This window comes from Betta splendens, chromosome 17, assembly GCF_900634795.4.
Source record: "Betta splendens chromosome 17, fBetSpl5.4, whole genome shotgun sequence".
Classification (NCBI taxonomy): domain Eukaryota; kingdom Metazoa; phylum Chordata; class Actinopteri; order Anabantiformes; family Osphronemidae; genus Betta; species Betta splendens.
In genome coordinates, this window is record NC_040897.2 from 13,986,243 (window position 1) to 14,005,201 (window position 18,959).

Below are 18,959 nucleotides of genomic sequence, written 5' to 3' on the forward strand. Positions count from 1 at the left end.
GTTTTTAGTGTATTTCGGTCGCTTTCACCTGTGACACATACAGTGATTTTTGTCTGTTTTGAAACCTAAAAGTGTTTCATTTGATATTTTGCAAGAAATCAAGAAATGCCAGAAGCCACCTACCTTTTATTCTTTGCAAATGTTTATGGTACTATTTTTATGAATATATCTGTTGTAAAAAGAAAAATGCATGTGTGTGGATTGCTCCCTAAGACAGCACAGTGAAACACAGGTTCAGCGAGAAGTGCAACTAAGCCTTAAATGAAACGATGCAAAGTGAGGTATTAAATATGATGTTTGTTTATTATTTCTCCATCGGAGGCAATGAAACCAGCTGGAGAAAAACTGGTGCATGAATAATCTCATGTCCTGTAAAACACTGCTGCTTGTTCAAGTGCAGACATTCAATCAACTAAGCTGCTCTGATTTCATTTCTGATCATGATGAGTTCACAGCAAACTCTTAACAGGGTTTATAAATGCATGAGGATTGGAGTTCTGTCTATATGCAGTGAGTGCTGTTCTCCTTTAGAATGGAGGATGAAGATAATGTTGATTACCTTTTGTTATTTCTTTGACTACACATGAACATATTTACAGACATGAACCAAGCATTTCTGTCGGTCCATGAGTTAAAATTATTGTGCAAACGCCTCTGTACAAACAAATTCAACAACACTGGTATCACAACCCGTCACCGGCGCCTCCGTTTACTCAGCTCGGGCCCAGTACTTTTATACATGACACATTGTGCTTTATCTCGCACACAGACACCATAAGGCCAAAACCCATCGCTGATACAATATGAATAACTACTGCGGTGGCTGGCTGTTAAATTTGTAGCATACACAAAAAACCCCAAAATGACCTTTAAGCAAACTGAAAAGGAAAAAAGCTAATAAATGCTGTTAAATGTAATTTTGGGCTCAAACCACAACCATAATAGCACCACATCTTAAAGGGTATGAACTGTTGAGCCAACGCTGCTGGACTTATTCTAACTTTGGTGAGACGTGACCGACACTAAAGCGCGCGCACACACACACACACACACACACACACACACACACACACACACACACACACACACACACACACACACACACACACACACACACACACACACACAGGGCCGCTGAATCACAGCAGCGACAGGTGGTTCCAGAGGCTCACAGAGTGGATCCGTTGTTTCCCAGCGGCGCTCGGCTTTATTTGCACCGTGGCTTTTGGCCGTCGGGACTGAACACGTTCTGATTTCATGAAGCACGGAGACGTAAACTGATGCATGTGTCCTGTGAGCAAACTGACAAGGGGATGTTGCTGCAGACACTGGTTGTTTAGGCTTCAGATGGGATCACTTAGGGCTTAAAGAATCTTTCTGAGTTGGCCATTACAGGAGGAACAGTGCGTGTCCCTGAAACAGCTCGCGCTTCCCTTTGCACCAAGTGCAAATAAACATTTAACGTGTTCACTCATCAAGACACAAATTGGAAGAAGAAATGAAAGGATGTGAAATGGGAAATGCCGTGCTAAAGTCCAGCTCAGTCACACTTGTGGTCTCCCCCGTCTTTCTCGGCCGGAGGCTCTTCCTGAGGCGAGTGCTGGGGCCCGTTGTCGCTCTGACCTGCGGCTTCACTGGTTTGGGGTTCTGCTTTGGGGGAGGGTCCCTCTGTCTGCGGCGCGGCAGTTTGTGTACAGTTGATTGGGGCGAGGACTATGGGAGGCTGTTAGGGACATAAAGATATAGTCTGTGTGAGACGCCTGCAATGTATCGGGTCCAAAACTAATTTTGATGATGAACCACAAAAGTCGGTCAGTCCTTCCTCCACTGATTAAACACATCTGATCAGATGTATAAAGGAAATGAAAGCTCCACAATCTTATCATGTCATCATTAAAGCAGAGAGGCAACACATGAAATCCCCTACTTCATTAATGGGTGTTGTAATTACCCATGTTACTTCCTAATCACTACTGTCAGCAGATACACAACACAGGAAGAACTGAACAAATTAGGCCTTAAGTGGGATCGGGATGTGTTTAATGATGGAGTGAAGAGTAAGCGCAGATAAAGTACCTGCAGTGACATTCACAGACAGCTGAGCCCTCAGCAGCAGACTAGAGCACAGCCAAGTAAAATAAAGGGCAGGGGCAGCGATGGGGGGGAGGGGAGGACAGTGAAATAGAAAGAGGCAGGTTGAACTGATGGAATTATTTTAAGGGGTTACTCAAATTGAAATTCTATTTTACTCTGCACGTTATTAATCTGGTTTGTATTTTTTTTAAAGTCTTTTTGTTCCTCGGCAGAAGGCAGTCATGTCAAACTGGTATTCACCACAAATCCACTCCCGGTCCAGAACTGGGGCAGCTCCTTGCGCCACAGCGCCACGGCCAGGCTGGTGAGCAGAGTGCAAGGCACCAGGTAGAGCAGCGCCGGCTGGCCCTTCTGCATCACGGCCAGAGCCACGAACGTGATGAGCAGCCCCACGCCGTAGGCTGGAGGCGACAGCAAGAGAGACGTCAGCAAGCAAACGGACGGTGCCTCCACTCACAACAGAACGGACTGGAACGCACCGATGGTACAGGCCACAAAGTAGATCCTGGAGGACTGCGATAGGATGTCAAACCTGTGACAGTACACCACCAGCAGACCTGGAGGGAGGGACGACGGTCAGAACAAAGGAAGGATGAAAGAAAGACAGGAAGCCGTTATTGGTCATTATCACATCTGTTTACAATGTAATGACCAAACTGGTCTTGCTGATGACCAATGCTGACGCTCCGCCCACTGAGCCACCAGACCAAAGGTAGCTCCATTCCACAGCTCATCGCAGCCCAGTTTGGATGTTGATCACATCTCTATGTACCTCATTAAAAAAAGTGACGATGATGACGATTACCTGGCACTAAAACATCACCGAAGCCCAGGAGAGAGAAGGGCCGATCACAGAGAGCCAGGGGGGAGGAGTTTAACCTGGGCACTTTGAGAACCATGGGAAGCTGGAGGAACAGGAGGTTCTGTCATGACACAAAACGCAGCCACAGACGCAGACGAGGGATTTGGAGGAGGAGCTCACCTTTTCATGTGTGGTGGAGTTAGCGGGACCAGCTGCCACCTCCACCATGATGCTTTTTCCTCCCTGAGGAGAGAGAGCCTTTAGTAACATAAGCGCGAGGCGACACTTAAACAGCTCAGACTGGGAAACAGATACTGACGAACCTTCGTAAGGAACGGCGTAATAAACACAAAGAAGACGTCGTAGACGAAAAGGACGCTCAGTAGTAAAGTACAAGCCTGCAGAGAGAAACAGAGGCCACGGGGTGATTTAGTGCAGGCATGATTCAGTCTATCATAAACATACAGAAGTGCCGATCCACCTTAAATGTGGGCAGTCGGACTGTTTTCAGCATGTAGAGACAGAAGGCGATGCCCAGGGCGTCCTGCAACACCCACGCCCACCTGCAGCGCACAGTACACGCGTGAGCTGGAACATGTAAGAGCTGAACGCACGAGGAGCCACGGAAAGAGTCTCAACTCACTGGTCCTCGTTGCGGAAAACCATCCAGGTGACGCTGACGCCGACGCAGACGGCCGACAGCAGCAGCATGCGGATCTGCGGCCGCTTGTGCAGGTACGGCAGGTTGTTCTCCGGGATTCTGCGAGAGGAGAAGGAAGACGGGTCAGAGGCGGAGAAGGGTGGAACGCACGCAGGGCGGCGGCCGGAGGAGCCTCACCTGCACTTGCAGAAAGGAAGTCTCCTCACGAAAGGCCACAGACAGCTGTAGAGGCCGACGGAGGAGGCCACGCAGAAGATGACGATGACCCAAATGGCTGAAACAAACAATTAGAGCGTGTTGGTAGACATCCACTCAACCTGCTTCAGATTCACTCTGCCTGGACTCGCTGACAAGTTTGACAGCATTTGAACATCAAAATAAGAAAAATGATGACCAGTAAGGTTTGTGTGGTAGAAAGTCGAGAGGGCTGCATTCAGACTGTCCGTTAGAGAGGGAAACGTTGGTCAAGCCCTGCCAGACCATAATGAGTGAGGGAGGAAGTTAAGCACTGCTTGTGAGAGGCAAGCGATCCCCGGCGCAGCAGCAAATACCAGGGACGCACATGAGAGGGATCTGAGCAAGGAGCGTTAGCGTGAGGAGTGTGTAGCTGCGTCGTACCCAGGTGGTCGTAGAAGTAGTAGAGCAGCACCAACATGCTGCAACACATGACCACAAACACGCAAATCATGATGGGCGTCACGTCCACCGTCTCCTCGTCCTGCTTCTCTGCGCCGTCGTCCCGCTTGTGCTTCATGTAGCCTCTGCACAAGGAAGAAAGCGAGTCACGGCGTGGATGTGGGGCGCTGACGTCGCCTCGGCGCCCTCTCCAGGCTTTCAGCTGGTGAAATGCCAGTGCAGCCGGGGTGACATCCCGCCGGCGACAGTCAATATTTACCAGTTGGCATTTGCAGCATTTCTGACTTCAGCAAACAGACCTCGTTTTTTTTTTTTTTTTTTTTTTTTGCCTGAGGTCGTGTACATCACAGACCCCGTCTGACTGCACCCTCGTCACCTTGGCAACGCCGCAAAGGAAGAACAGTCTGACGGGCTTCAGTCTATGAGTCATTTAAATGGCCTCAAATAAACAACACTGGCTTCTGGCGGAGTTGCAGGACTACAATAGTGACTGCTGGATTTCAGACCATGAGGAAAAACTGACTAATCCTACACTCAACTTTCTCTGCCAAGAAAACTATAAATGATGTGATGACGCCTGTGATAAATTAAGTGTGATTTAAATTTAGAAGCAAGGTACGCTCATTTGTAATGCAGTGGAATGTCCTGCAGTAAAGCTGCAAACTAAACAGACTGTACGTGGAGTCCGTCCTCGGCTCCAGTCGTGTCCACTTACTTCTTACGGTCTCTGCTGCCAGCCCAGTAGCCTCCAACGGCCACCGTCCCTACGGCCATCAAGAAGATGATCACCATGTTGTAGTCCAGCACCGGCTCGTTGGGTGCGTACATGGCCACCAATCTGCCTTTACCGAAGGTCTGCAGGGGTCAGATTTGGACGGAAACACGGTGAAAATGCATTCTTCAGTTTCTTCGCATAGAAAAATCCATTTAATGTTTCTTCACTGGATAAAGGTCGTGGTCTCACCTTGCTTATGTCCAGCATATCAGAGTAACTGAGCAGAGCGACAGGAATGTCTATCTCCTCATAATGCGACTCGTCACCACCCGGTGGCGTCTAAAATGACAAAATAAGTATTTCTTTTTTTCCTGAAGTGCCCGAAGGATTTACGTTTGATTTACAACAAGTACATGCAAACGTACCAGCCGGTCCTTGCTGACGACGAGCAGCCCTTTGGCGCCATTCATCTGGGCCAGTCTGACCTTTTCGTAGAAGGTGCAGTTGCCCCTCATCACCATGGGGATGCGATTCGGGAACCCTCCCTCCGGGACCTCGGACGGTGAGCACAGGACTGATGTTGTCAGGTCATGGATCTGGAGCCGTGACTACAAGGCAAAGATATGCAAAGTGTAACGTGGGCCTGCGTTGGTCCTAAACATCACCAGCGCCTCCAGTCATTTTAAGAAACAGCCTAAAGATGCACTTTCAGATTTTGGAATTCTGTACAAGGTTTCCTCAAAGAAAAACATTCCACTGATCCACTGCATTAGCGTAAGCTGGGAGTTAAACCTGTTTTTCTGCTCAGCTGTAAAAGCCTTTGAATATTTAATATCGGAGTCATAATCGTCTGTGCAGGTTCTCGTTCATCCAGGTCATGTTTATCCTGAAGGCTCAACTCAGTGGTCTTCCACAGAGAAGGTGAACCGTTTTCAACATGAAAACAGGCCAAGAAGAGGAAAAGAGAGAAAAGCCAGTGTCATCAAGACAGAGCGTATGAAGTTGAAGGCTCTTGATCTGTCATGACTTACTGCCTTATTGAGGTCCTGAGGTAGATGTGCCCACTGTGGGTTAAAGAATATGCAGTAATCCTTTCCTTTGTTCTTGCCCTTGTCACTGAAATGGGCCATGCCGTACTCTGCCACCACCTGCCAACAAGACATCAAAACATTATAAAGTTTCCAAATGAGACAGTAGTTGTAACAAATAGTCCAGATAAACGTCCTAATGTCAGTGCTGTAAAGCAACACATCATGTTTACCAGAACTTTACCGATGCTGGAGTAATGTTATTACACGTTTACACCTGTGCTTGCACCAAAGGTGGCTTTGTGCGCAGATGAACCACTAGACTGTCTCATTGCGCAAGTTTAAATAGAACAATAAAAAGTGCAGCTGAACGAGGTTTTCCACATCCTTGCTCCAAATGCTGATCTTAAAGGCTGAATCCTGATTTGTTAAACATCAGGTTAAAGTGCAGATTCACTTGTGTCCAGACTCAGTTGTGTTGTTTTTAGCGTGAGAACAAACATTTGAACCGTGTCGAACCTTCCGACGCCTTCTCGCTGAAACAGGTCTTTTTTATTCCTATGTCAGCTGGAGGTTTTTTTTCGTTAGACGCGCTTTATCGTGTCTCCTGTCGGAACCGTCACCTTGGTTCATATTTCTCGATCTGCTAATCACAGAGTCTGTCAGACGCTCCGGGGATCCGCTGAATCAGCAACAATCATGCTCCGTTCACAACTAAAGGTGAGTGGTGTGTGGGCATCCAGGGCCTGCGGTGATCTCCGCAAGCTAACGGTCATAGCATCAGAGCTAACGCTGCCGGAGAACGGTTAAAAGAGCAGCTTGTTTTGTTTTGCTGTTGTGTTGTGTGGCGTAGACGCGCAAACAAAGTATTTCCGGATAATCGCAAGAGGTCTCGCTCACCTTCTGGATAAAAAGCGCGGCCCAGATCAGTGTTTCGGGGACCCTCATGATACCTAGCTTGCTGTTGTTTCTCCCATCAACCACCAACCAGCTCGCCTCTGCTCCCTCAGCGGAGCCCCCACCAGCTGTTCCACCGAGATACGCCCTTTTTTGGATTCCCGGCTTCTAATTGGTTCATTTTGTCCCGACGCGCCAAAGGATGTATCTGATTGGCTGTAGCTACGTTCGATCAAAATTATAAAACAAACAAACGCCGCAGCAAAGCCATTGAACTTTAAGTTTAATACTAGATGCGGGTTTTCCAACAATTTTTTCATGTTGAAATACTTAACAGATGTGAAGATTATATGGATTACTAGCAATATAAACAATATATATGGGTAATATTTACCTGTTACCTTTGTTAGATCAAATATCATTAATAAAAAGGCAACTCGTTTTAAATAGAAGGCCAATGAGTCTCAATTTGAAATAAAATGAAGAGGATGTGTGTCAAAAATATTAGGTCATTATTATTCTCGTGTTAATATATTAAAGGCAAGAATTAGGCAGTCTTGTGATTTCTGAATAGTATATGTTGTACCCAACATAATTTCACTTCGCTTGTGTTTTGTATGAATGAGCCTACATCCCAGACAGTGGGGAATACAAGGTTTAAGTGCTGTGGTGTGACTGATCTATCTGCAGGCTCAGTCTTGTTATTTACTGACGTGATGCAGCAGCTTGATTCCCTTATCATGAAGTCATTCCATATGTTCGTCCTTCTGCTGGTTATTTACCTGCAAAGAAGGACGCATCAAACACCGGATATGAATCCATTTAAGTCTTCAGAATAAAAGGTTAATTAGTTGATGCGGTTTAAATGGACTTTCTCTGTGTCTATTTAAAGTGTCTTTTGCTCATTAACAAAACACTGCAAGACTACTTCCTATGTGCAGCCGTATTGTCATTCAACGCCACACATTCATGTGATAAGAGCAGAAGGCACATTTGTTCATGCCTTTATTAAGAAATCCAGTACCGGAAGTTGCTGGTGTCGCTAGTTCGCCTCTTCTGAGAATTCATCCACCAGTGGTTACTTCAGAGGGGAATGCAGCACTCGTAGACAGCTACGCTGTAAGTATATGTTACTTCCACGTTGTTGGTCATATTTTAATGTTATTAACTACTTTTTTTTAGCGAAGTAACGATTACGTTTACCCAAACATCGACAGCCGGTGGTTTACGTTAGCCTGTTAACACGCTAAGCTAGCTGTGTCCTGTCGCCGGGATCCTCCTCAGTTTTTTTTCCGTAAATAATCATTTGATTACAAAAGTGTGAATATGTATGCCTTTGGCAAACTTCACAGCTGTCATTGTAGTGTTTATGCTTTTTCTTTATAGTCATTTCCGAAAGAGTCTTTTAACATACATTATGAAGTTCTTTAGTATCCGATGATGCGCATGGGTTTGTTGGTCTTTTCGGGTTTACCGTGTTTTATGGATCACATTAAATAAGGTGTAGTGGTGAAAAATGAAAGAGGCGCTTTCAGCCCAGACCCTTTAATTGAGCCAGATCGCTGGTTTGGGGAGGAGATGATGTAAGTAGGACTGGTATGCAGAGGTCTGACGTCAGCTAGAAAGTGTCTGAAAACTAAAGCGGTGTTTGCTCGGGCCAAATAAGGAGGAAAAGCCATGTTGTAAGAGACCAGTTCGATGTAGGTAAATACGGCAGTTCTGACTTCTAGCAAGGTCCTTTCTCACAGGCTGCTTTTAGTAATACATCACTGTCTAGGGCACTGTGTTCTCATTGTGGTGCATGTACACCAGTCACAGCCAGTCTTCTTCAACTTATACATTTGCCTTCTCTGCTGCAGTGAATCTCAAGGCTTCCCATCATTACTCCATTCACACACAATGGCTGCCTTCAGACAAGAGGATGTCGAGATGTACTATGAGATGGGAGAGGAGCTGGGCAGGTATGTTATGCAGATTTACTGTTGTTCATCTCAATCTCTAGCGTGTCTCTGTTAGTGGTGAACAGCTTTAGGGTTTATGTGTCCTCATACCCAATGTGATGAGACAATATAAGGTAAGGTGGTTGTTGTGATTGTGATTGAGTGTCAATCAGTCAAATTGTACCTGGCAAAGGCGCAAAATATGTTGTCGCTGTCAACAGCTAACTACTATCAACACTTTCTAATTCTACCCTGTCTAATAGTTTGTGTATGAGTCATCACTTTTTGTAGTAGCCTGCGCTACACTTTCTACCTATGCCATATTTTTCTGCAGTAATGCAGCAAGAACATGACATCACTGTCTCCCCCTGTGCCTTTGCTGTGGTGTAGTTTCTCTAAATTAGAGGGCAGTCTGTGCGTAGGTGAGTTGGGGCTGACAACAAAAGGTACAGACACATTAAATGGGGCATTCCTTCACGTTCTGCACAGACAAACCTTATGAAATGTTTTCACCTCCATGCATGTTGGTCTCCTTGCTCTTGTCAGTAGGGTTATTCAAACATCAACAATCTACTTCTATCTATTAGTGCTAAGTTGGATGAGTCTGTCAGTGCTGTCAGAATACTTTTTACTATAGATGCAAGCTTTGCTATTGGGGAAAAAAACACGATTTAATGCTTCATTTTATGTCTTTTGAATTTGTTTCAAGCCACCTGGTTTATGTGTCTATTCAGCTGACAAAAACGGCAAAAGAATTGAATAAAGGCAAACATTGTGTGTGTCTTCTTTATCATTTCCCTCATTTTCTTTTCTCCTCTCTGTAGCGGACAGTTTGCCATTGTTCGTAAGTGTAAGGAGAAGAGCACTGGCGTTGAGTACGCAGCCAAGTTTATAAAGAAGCGCCGGCTGTCGTCCAGTCGGCGAGGAGTAAGTCGGGAAGAGATCGAGCGCGAAGTCAACATCCTGCGCGAGATCCAGCACAGTAACATCATCACTCTGCACGACATCTTTGAAAACAAAACGGACGTGATCCTCATCCTGGAGCTGGTGTCTGGAGGAGAGCTGTTTGACTTCCTGGCTGAGAAGGAGTCTCTGACGGAGGAGGAAGCCACACAGTTCCTTAAACAGATCCTGGACGGCGTTCAGTATCTCCATTCAAAGCGCATCGCTCACTTTGACCTCAAGGTCAGCAGTTTGTTGAGAGTTGGCAACAGCGATTGAAGAGCATTAATATTGGACAACTTTGTTGATAGTGTATCTTTTCCTGGTTGATATATAACTGTTGTGTATTTGCCAACTCATTGTGTGAATTCTAACTGGATGTAATGTACAAGTGGATCTGTAACTTTCCCTAGAGTAGCCACATCATTAATCTACGACCAAGGGGAATGATGTAAAGTGTGCATACGTGTACTAAACTAAAACCTTCTCTCTTTCTCTGACCGTTTAATTCAACAGCCAGAGAATATCATGCTGCTGGACAAAAACGTCCCCAGCCCCAGGATTAAACTCATTGACTTTGGTATTGCTCATCAAATTAAAGCAGGAAATGAGTTCAAAAATATCTTTGGAACCCCAGAATTTGTTGGTGAGATTCTTTTCCTTCTTTTGGATAAACGTCGTTCACACAGTTAAAATGTTCCACTTTGGAAATCCCAAATCAGTCTTGGTGCCCACATAGCAGCAGTTTCAGATCTCTACATCTGTTTTGAATTAAAATGTTCATTCCTCTGTGTTTTACAGCACCAGAAATAGTCAACTATGAGCCGCTTGGACTGGAGGCAGACATGTGGTAAGATATAAACATGTTTTTATTCTTTGCCATACTGACTTATGTGGGGATTTTAGTTTATGTTTGGTTTCTCTGTTCTCTGCAGGAGCATTGGTGTAATCACATACATTCTGTGAGTAATGTTTCAGATCAAAACTGGCTGTTGCAAGTTGCTGAAAGATAAATTGCTGCTTGCCTGTATGTGGTCTAAAGCAGTTTGTCTTGATATTAGTTTGAGTGGTGCGTCACCGTTCCTGGGCGAGACCAAGCAGGAGACTCTGACCAACATCTCAGCTGTTAACTACGACTTTGATGAAGAGTATTTCAGTAACACCAGCGAACTGGCCAAAGACTTCATACGTCGGCTGCTGGTCAAGGATCCAAAGTATGAACTTCAGATTTTGTCCTGACACTAAACAAGTTAAGGAACAGGAACAGAACAGAAAATCATTTTCTTTTGCAGGAAGAGAATGACCATTGATGACAGTCTCGAGCACCCCTGGATCAAGGTGGGTACTACAGAAGAATTCATGTTTAAGTGGCTGAGCTGCCTATCCAACTCACCACAGTCTCATCCCTCATGTTACAGTTTATAAATACCATAAAAATGTCTTTTCTGCAGGTGATCAAGAGGCGAAACGTACGCCAGGAGGAACGAGACAACAAGCCAGAGCGTCGCCGCCTGAAGACCACCCGGCTCAAGGAATACACCATCAAGTCCCACTCCAGCATGCCACCCAACAACACCTATGTCAACTTTGAGCGCTTCTCCCAGGTGCTTGAGGAGATCGCTGCAGCGGAGGAAGGCCTGAGGGAGCTGGAGCGGAACCAGCGCTCGTGCAGAGAGGATGTGGCAGCGCTGCTGTCTATCTATGAGGAGAAGGAGGGCTGGTACAAGGAGGAGAACCAGAGCATCTCCAGTGACCTGAGCCACATCCGCCAAGAGCTGCAGCGCACTCAGACTCAGCGCAAGAAGTGTCAAGAGGAGGCCCGAGTCGTCACACAGGCAACCAACATCCTGAAGCGCAAGTTTGGGCGCATGGAGAACCGCTACGAGGTCCTGGCTGAGCAGGTGGCCTCGGAGGTGCGCTGGGTGGAGGAGCTGGTTAAGTCCATATCTGCAGAGAAGGACGGCCTTGGGTCTGGCAGCATGCCCTGATCTGGGCCGAGCTCCGGCAGTGACTCTTTCATTCTCCAGTATCCTCCTCCTCCTCCCGTTTCCTCTGCTTGAAGCTACACAGCAGAGGGCTACAGGTCAGCTGTCCTCATAAGCTACGCTGCTGCCGTAGGGAAGATGCTCCACCAGCAAGAAGAAGAGAGGCAAAGTACTGAATCCATTCCTCGCTAAAGATGTTCATTCCTGTGTTTTCAAGAATTAATTTATAATTTTAAAATGTTATGTACTGTAACAGCTGTAGCGCATCATAGTTAAAATGATTTGCAACCTATTAGCTTATTTGTAGTTGCTACATTGTTTTTATTAACGTGCTTGTCTTTTTAAAAACTTCAGTTTTATCATTTTTTTATTGCTTTAAAGGTCACAGACGTCCGCTCAGTTGTGCCTGACTCAGGTTACTGGCCAGTTAGAAAACCTAACAACAAACAGCTTTTAATGTCAGGTTTGCACATAATTCAGGGGTTTTCTTTTTCTAGTTATGCATTTCCAGATTGGACTTGAGCTGACATTAAACTTCCCTCCTATCTGGGAGCGCATGTGCATCAAGTATGCAATGAATCTGTCAGGCTTATGTTTTACAGTTCTGCTATTTGCTTATATATTCTTTAAAGGTTCATGTAGTTTGGTACTAACCACAGACAACATATCAGCATGGGAGGCCATTATTTGTCAGTTTAGCTGTGATTTGAATTTTCATTTTATTGGACATTTTAAAAGACCTCATTTCTGTACAAATTTGTTACATCAATCCAATTAATCCTCTAAATAATTGCCTAAAAGAGCACTTAAAGTGAAAGAGCTCCGGATCATTCACTGTTTCAACGATTAGTACCAGACTATGTGTAACCTTCTAGAAAATGGATCCGTGTTGATGGATGTGTGAAACGAAGCCGCGTTCAGAATGTATGAACCCATCCCTGCAGTGCCTGTTTGCCTCGGTGAGCACACTTCTGTCATCGACCTCCTCTCTCACCGACGTCGCTCTATGTCTTACGCGCACCGACTTGCACAGTAGCCTTGTAAACCAAATAGCATGCATGGAACCTGTGCATGGAGTCTGTCCCTGCACACCTGAAACATTCCATCAGTAGGTTCCACATCCAGACGGCACATTCCCCGTGTACATGGAACCGTAGTGAACCCTATTCATTTGCACTTAAACGATTAAAGCATTGTTCCAAAGTCTATTTTAATCTGAGGTGTAAGATAAACTGTCTGTGCTTGTTTGAAATAAACAAACTTATCATTGTAACTCACTTATATGTTGTTTTTGTATGAACTTGCAAAGCTGTCTTCATATAATGATAATTTTTGATCCAGATAATTTTAGTTTTAAGATATAAAAGGGAAAAACAGAAAAGCAGTCTTAATGGAACGCTGTTAATGACATGAATGGGCCTAGAAGCGTTTGTTGCTTCCATTCACACTGCACCGTGTGAGGACGGCCCTCTGGTGGCGGAACGACACCACACACGCTGTGATTAGGTTCCATGTCTGAACTGTGAAGCAGATTCACTTTATTTGCATATTATCACGAGTGTAACACATAAATAACAATAAATAACTTGTACGTTTTTATAACTCATTACAACTTTCTTACAACTTTAACCCCTCTGATAATCTGTTTTGACATTTACAGCACCTTCAATGTGAAATCGTTTAAAAGTTAAGTCGGTCTTTTTGTTTACAAATGATACAAACAAAGTTTAAAACCATTCTGAAACAAATGGATGAGCCAAATATTAAAAGTGGCCTCATGAAAAAACAGCATTCATGATTTCAGCTCAGTCCAAGGTCAAGTGAGACGAGTCAAAGATGAGCAGTGCTTCACTTGAACAGACCTGGGTTCTGCTTTTCCTGGCGCCACAGCAGCACAAACACGTCCTCTGACAGTGGAAGTGTTCTCAGGTGTCTTTCAAACAGTTGATGTGGGCGCAGAGTTTGAGTGCAGGTCCCAGTTTGAGGTTCATGGTGCTGACCAGGTGGTCCTCTGTGAGCAGCAGCAGGGCCTGTCCATCGATTTCCTGGGAGCGAAACCCGTCTGCCACTTCCTGTCCGCCTGGGACAAAGACAAGACACACACACACACATTCACATGTGCAGGGCTGAAACCGTCAAACACCAGAGGTTGAGGGTTCAATACCTGGCAGGGAGCTGATGTAAGCGAACACCTGCTCCACGTTCCACTGGGACGGACACCCGTCCGACACGCTGAACGTATCTGTGCTTCTCTGCTCCGTCGCCCTGTCCTGCTTCCCCTCCGCCTGCTTCCGCAGCCGCGTTGTCATGGGAACTCTAGGCTCATCTTCCTCATCCTCCTCTTCCTCCTCTCTCAGCAACGAGCCGTGAGCCTGTGGTGTCCCATTGGACAAAGGTGAAGCATTTAGACTGAACCTAACGTCGGTTTGAGTCTCAGTGAATATTTGGGCTTTTACAGGTGTAAAGTTGCATTCAATATATATTTAACGAAGCATAGCCTTTTTGAGCCATTATGCATAAGTTACCTGTTGATTGAAAGGTTCGTCATGACCTTGTGACCAATAAAAGGCCCCCACAGAGCGACCTGTCCTGCAGGTCAGGCATCTTATTCACTGACCTGGCTCAGAAACTGCTGTCTGCAGGCTCCATTGACTCTGCTGGGGGGCCGGCCCCTCCTGCCCGCCGGCCTGTGGCCCGCCCTCAGCATGGAGATACGCCTGGTGCAGCTGACGCTGAACCTGCACACACGCATCACAGGGGCCGCGCTGGTCAACCGAGCCGCCGCCCGACAACCAGGCACATGTGCAGGACGCGTGCCGTTCGCTCACCTTCTGACGCACGTCATGGAGCAGAAGCGCTTGGACCTGACGAACGTGTGAGCGAAGCCTCGTTTCCCGCAGAACTCACACTGCAGCACGGCCGCCGCGCTCCCCCCGAACCCTGCGAGGCACAGCTGTTAGTCCCACGTGCACGCGCGCCGCACGTGCACGCGCACGCGCACGCTCACGCACGGGCCTCACCGGCTGCCGCTGGCCCGTCGTCCTCCACCTCCGAGTCCGATGACGCGGACGGGTCGGCGCTCGGAGGACTGCGCTCCGCTGCCGCGCCTCCGCTCGTCTGCTGCTGCTGGGGCTGCGGGAGTGAAGCCTGCTGGTCCTCCAGCAGCGAGGAGGGTCCCACCTGCATCAGTGTGAGACAAATGAACCCCCACGCACTGACATGAATACGCGTGAGGATTATGACAGGGTGACATTTATGATGATTGATGACAGTTAGTTACGTACAGGAAAGGACTCCAGACCCTCTCGGATCACGAAGCCCTCTATGAGGTGAGTGAGGACGTGGGTCGTGCGGATCCTCTCGGGGCTTCCTGGGACACTGGGGGGAGCAGGTTCAGGCTGACTGGGGCCTCTGGCTGCCGCTGGGAGGCTGGGGGGAGGAGGGGGAGGAGGGGGGCTGGTGGTGGTGAGCTGACACGGCTCCTCCACCTGTGCAGACCTTATCACTGAGGGGATGGATGCGATGGAGGATCCTGTCACTACTGGACAATAAAAAGCAGACGTTTGACCAGAGCGACAGTGTTTTTACTCATTCAGATGGGAAACTGTGCGTCACCTGCTTCGTTCTGCTGAGGAGCTGCACTGAGAGACGTCTGGGACTTGTCTGTCTGTGGAGACTGTCCGTCTCCCCCGTCCTCCAAACTCTGTCTGTTCACTTTGCATGTTTGCCCCAACTGGAAACCGAAGCACAGCAAACCATGAGCCCAACCACGAACGCAGCCCTGAAGCCTCCCATCGAAGCGCGGACTCACCGGCGAAGCTGCGTCGCGTCTGCGCGGATGCACCTTCAGGTCGACGGCCGCCGTCTGAGGAGGCGGCAGGTTCTGGTAGGGCATCTGGATCAGAGCCTCCGCCACCGGCAGCTCCTGCTCCGTCAGCAGCGCTCGGCCCGAATGGACCGCCAGGGCCTGGACCGAGTGCAGGGACAGGCTGTGGGGGGAGGCGAGGGGGGTCCTCGGCAGCCTGGGCAGAACCAGCGGCGGCGGCGGCGTTTGGTTCCGCACCTGCGGCAGCGAGGTCCGACGCTGTGGCGCCGCCAGCAGAGGCGGAGGCTGAGGCTGCACGGAGGCGGCCGGGACCGCGGCGGAAGCAGAGGAAGCAGAGGCGTTGGTGCTGGAGGCCGTCAGACGTTTGACTGACAGCGAAAGCGGGCTGGCGTTGGCTTCCGGCGCCGCTACTCTGAGCGCGATGGGCTGCAGCTGTCGGGGGCCGGAGGGTCCTGCTGCGGCCGGCTGCTGGAGGAGGAGCTGGTGGTGCGTGAGCCGCTGGGCCGGAGGACAGGTGAGCTGCTGCTTGACCACGGTGTGGGTCTGCACCGGGCACAGGGCTGCAGAGGAGGGGGGGGGGGGGGGGGGGGGGGGGGCACCATGAAGCTGGGTGTGGACTAGAACCACTCTCTGAGATGCTCCTCTCACCTGGTGGCACAAGCTGAGGTCCAGAGGCCGGCGGGGGGGCGTCAGCCGGTCCCGCTTCTGCTGAGGCGTCGGCGCAGTGGTTCGTCTTAAGAGCGCAGAAAGAGGCAGCTGGAGACGAACCGCGGGCCTGAACGGGCTGTTTGAGGACGACGCTGTGGGCCGTGGCCAGCGCCCGGGGCAGGTGAGCACCTAGAGCCAGGCTCTGCACCTGGAGACACAGCATTCACTGTCGCTCAGACACATTTTAGCGGCGGCTGTGGCTCCTGCCAGGAAACATTTGTACCTGAGAGGAGGGAGGCAGAGAGGAGCAGGAGGTGACAGCGGGGAGGTCTGTCTGCACCGCCGCCACCGTGGCTGCAGGAGTTAGAATGAGCTGACAGAAGGGAAGTCTTTTAGTAAAAGTAGAAACGAGTGCTGAAGCAAAACTTTCGCTTGAGATGTTCGAAAAGTTTCCCTCACCATCTGAGTTCGAAGGTACATCTGAGCTTGGTTACAGTTATCTGGCCTGTTCCTCAGGAGCATGGCCTGCTGGGAAATGGTGGTCGCCGCCGCGGTGGAGTTGGACGTTTGGCACCGGCCGATCAACTGGGCCGTCACTGGAGATGCTGGCAGCGTGAGCTGACGTCGATGGAAACCAGTTAGCGGTTCATATGCGAGGCTCTCACTTTGGACAGTGGACACACATACTCACAGAGCTTTGGGAAACACCAGCAGCTTGACCCAAACCACCGGAGGATGAGGGACACGCTGAAGCCTGGAACGGGACGGGGACAGATTACTTATTTATTGCTCTGGTTGTGTTTGAACCATTCTGCTCCTCCACACAGTCTGACCTGCTGCAGGGCTGCTGTCTGCAGCATGAGGTGCTGCTGCTGAGCTGCATACATCTGATGCAGGTACTGAGCCGCCATGCTTTGAGGCCTGTGGATGGCGTGCTGGATCACCTGTGTTTGGCAAAAACACCAGGTAGCACTTTGCAGAACTTCAAGCTACTCATACTGGGTTATAATGAAGACTTGGAGCGTGACAGGCTACTGGCTGTTACCTGGACCGCCTGTCTGTCAGGGGGGATGACACCGAGGGAGGTGAAGGGGGCCAGGGTGCAGGTGGTGCAGGCGGATGGGAGCGTTGCCATGGTGACGGCTGCTGATGTAGGGGCTGAAGCGGCGGTGGGGGTGACCGTCCTGTTTGGGTCCGCCGGCTTCGCCCTCTGCCTGTCCATCTCGCAGCTCACACGGGTTCAGCGACGGGAAACTGCAGAGATGAATGAACAAGAGGCCGGTCAACGCCAGTTTCCTCTGAGCTGTGAATCTCACTCATCAGAGATGACAAATGCTTGCGTTAGATCACAGGATCAGACATGTGGCAGTTCTGCCTCCAGCCTTTAGATTATCTACATCTGCCATGAAGGACACTTGGTGGCAGAAACCCTCCTGAATCTATATTTTATACTTTATTTCAGCTATAATTGTAATTAGTTATCATATAACTAACAACTAGAGATATTGAGTTATTATTAGAGTTATTTTCTACATGTCATGACAAAGTTAAAGTATCAGAATGAACCATTCAATCATTTTGTTTATAAGCAGTCTGATCGAAATAATTTATTCATGCTTCATTAAGTAATTAATGTTAAATCAGTTTTAAACACTGTGCTCCGAGGAAACATCTAAACATACATGATAAACTACAGTAAAATAAAAAAATACGGTTCAATATTAAATCTGACGATTGTCCAACAATATTACGAATAAATAACTTTTCCTGATTTTATGTCACTTATTCTTAGTTTCGTGTTGGAAATAATATTAATAAACACAATAACCGAAAGCAGACATTGTAAACAAACCGACGTGTTTATTTCAGCTAGTACAAATGTTGTAGAACATCTAATGAATATGAAATAAGGTGACTCATGTCCATAATTGATTTTTTTATTGTCTCGCTCACAGAACCAAGCAAACACCAAACAAAGCCACTGCGTATGCAACAATCGCTGAGATAAATAAAATGTTTGGGTTCAATCTGCTCGAACTGCTAGCCTTAAATAATACAGGTATTATTATACTATACATATATTATACTTATTATAAAAGAATAACACTGATGGGTAAAACGTTTAGCAGCTGGAATCTTGGCTGATCTTCCTGCAGACCGTTTTATGCACAACTAAAAAGCGGGGACACATCCAGGTAAAATACAAACGACAATAAAATCCCTATTAATAAAAAAATGCCCATAATTTAGGACCCGTCGGAAAATACATTGAACAAACCAGATGCACAATCATCCGCCTCCTGTCGGTGTTACCTGCCTGGTACTGATAAACATGGGCCGTCAGGAACTGACCATAAACCGGCACATTGTCCAAGTCATGATGCCCACTGATGCGTCAGTGCTGTCTAAAATGGAGATAAAAAAAGCAAAGCGTGCGCAGCGGGCAGTAAAAAAAGCCCTGGCACAGCACCGCTCGCAGTGCGGGAGGACCTTGCGCAGCCCGGGGAGTCCTGCTGCGCAGCGCTCAGTGCGTGACAGAGGCTGGAAAGCAGCTTATTGGGTTCTCGTATGGTTGGAAATGTTTGGAAGAAAAATGCATAAACAAGGATTTTGCGCCAGAAGAGGACACTATGACATGACATGAGTTCAAAGAGTGAAGGCCTGAGTGTCTCATTAGAGTCCGGTGTTAATACAGCAAACATTTATAATGCTTATGGAAAAAGAAAATGGACCTTTTTATTTGTATTGCAGAACAATCTGCTCCAGCTCGAGCATATGTCGCATC

The 18,959-nt window shown here is 47.8% G+C and overlaps 3 protein-coding genes across 8 annotated transcripts; 1 reads left to right on the forward strand and 2 right to left on the reverse strand.

The window, feature by feature from the left end:
* Positions 1-277: 277 nt before the first annotated feature.
* Positions 278-6,968, reverse strand: sppl2 (signal peptide peptidase-like 2). 2 transcript variants are annotated; one of them, XM_055504018.1, is made up of 16 exons: positions 6,837-6,968; positions 5,940-6,056; positions 5,334-5,516; positions 5,158-5,247; positions 4,909-5,048; positions 4,176-4,318; positions 3,735-3,831; positions 3,540-3,656; positions 3,378-3,459; positions 3,220-3,294; positions 3,077-3,139; positions 2,900-2,999; positions 2,574-2,651; positions 2,335-2,495; positions 2,077-2,117; positions 1,652-1,723 (listed from the first exon to the last, which is right to left on the reverse strand). In XM_055504018.1, the coding sequence occupies exons 1-16, from the start codon at positions 6,882-6,884 to the stop codon at positions 1,714-1,716; spliced, it is 1,545 nt and encodes a 514-aa protein (XP_055359993.1). In that variant the 5' UTR covers positions 6,885-6,968; the 3' UTR covers positions 1,652-1,713. The 2 variants fall into 2 exon arrangements, with proteins under 2 accessions (XP_028988396.1, XP_055359993.1); XM_029132563.3 differs by lacking the exon at positions 2,077-2,117 and having other exon boundaries at positions 278-1,723.
* An 854-nt stretch (positions 6,969-7,822) lies between these two features.
* On the forward strand, positions 7,823-12,977 carry dapk3 (death-associated protein kinase 3). Its single transcript, XM_029132150.3, has 9 exons — positions 7,823-7,952; positions 8,693-8,794; positions 9,598-9,958; positions 10,232-10,361; positions 10,517-10,565; positions 10,651-10,677; positions 10,777-10,929; positions 11,008-11,053; positions 11,167-12,977. The coding sequence occupies exons 2-9, from the start codon at positions 8,733-8,735 to the stop codon at positions 11,701-11,703; spliced, it is 1,365 nt and encodes a 454-aa protein (XP_028987983.1). The 5' UTR covers positions 7,823-7,952; positions 8,693-8,732; the 3' UTR covers positions 11,704-12,977.
* Positions 12,978-13,216: 239 nt separating this feature from the next.
* Positions 13,217-18,671, reverse strand: phc3 (polyhomeotic homolog 3 (Drosophila)). Of its 5 annotated transcripts, none has more exons than XM_055504017.1 (15): positions 18,492-18,671; positions 17,220-17,428; positions 17,008-17,118; positions 16,866-16,928; positions 16,634-16,792; positions 16,458-16,547; positions 16,175-16,382; positions 15,512-16,086; positions 15,316-15,433; positions 14,985-15,232; positions 14,721-14,880; positions 14,529-14,640; positions 14,318-14,438; positions 13,865-14,072; positions 13,217-13,780 (listed from the first exon to the last, which is right to left on the reverse strand). In XM_055504017.1, the coding sequence occupies exons 2-15, from the start codon at positions 17,394-17,396 to the stop codon at positions 13,626-13,628; spliced, it is 2,505 nt and encodes an 834-aa protein (XP_055359992.1). In that variant the 5' UTR covers positions 17,397-17,428; positions 18,492-18,671; the 3' UTR covers positions 13,217-13,625. The 5 variants fall into 5 exon arrangements, with proteins under 5 accessions (XP_055359992.1, XP_028987981.1, XP_028987979.1 ...); XM_029132148.3 differs by having other exon boundaries at positions 14,985-15,238; XM_029132146.3 differs by having other exon boundaries at positions 14,985-15,241; positions 18,488-18,671.
* Between the last annotated feature and the right edge of the window lie 288 nt (positions 18,672-18,959).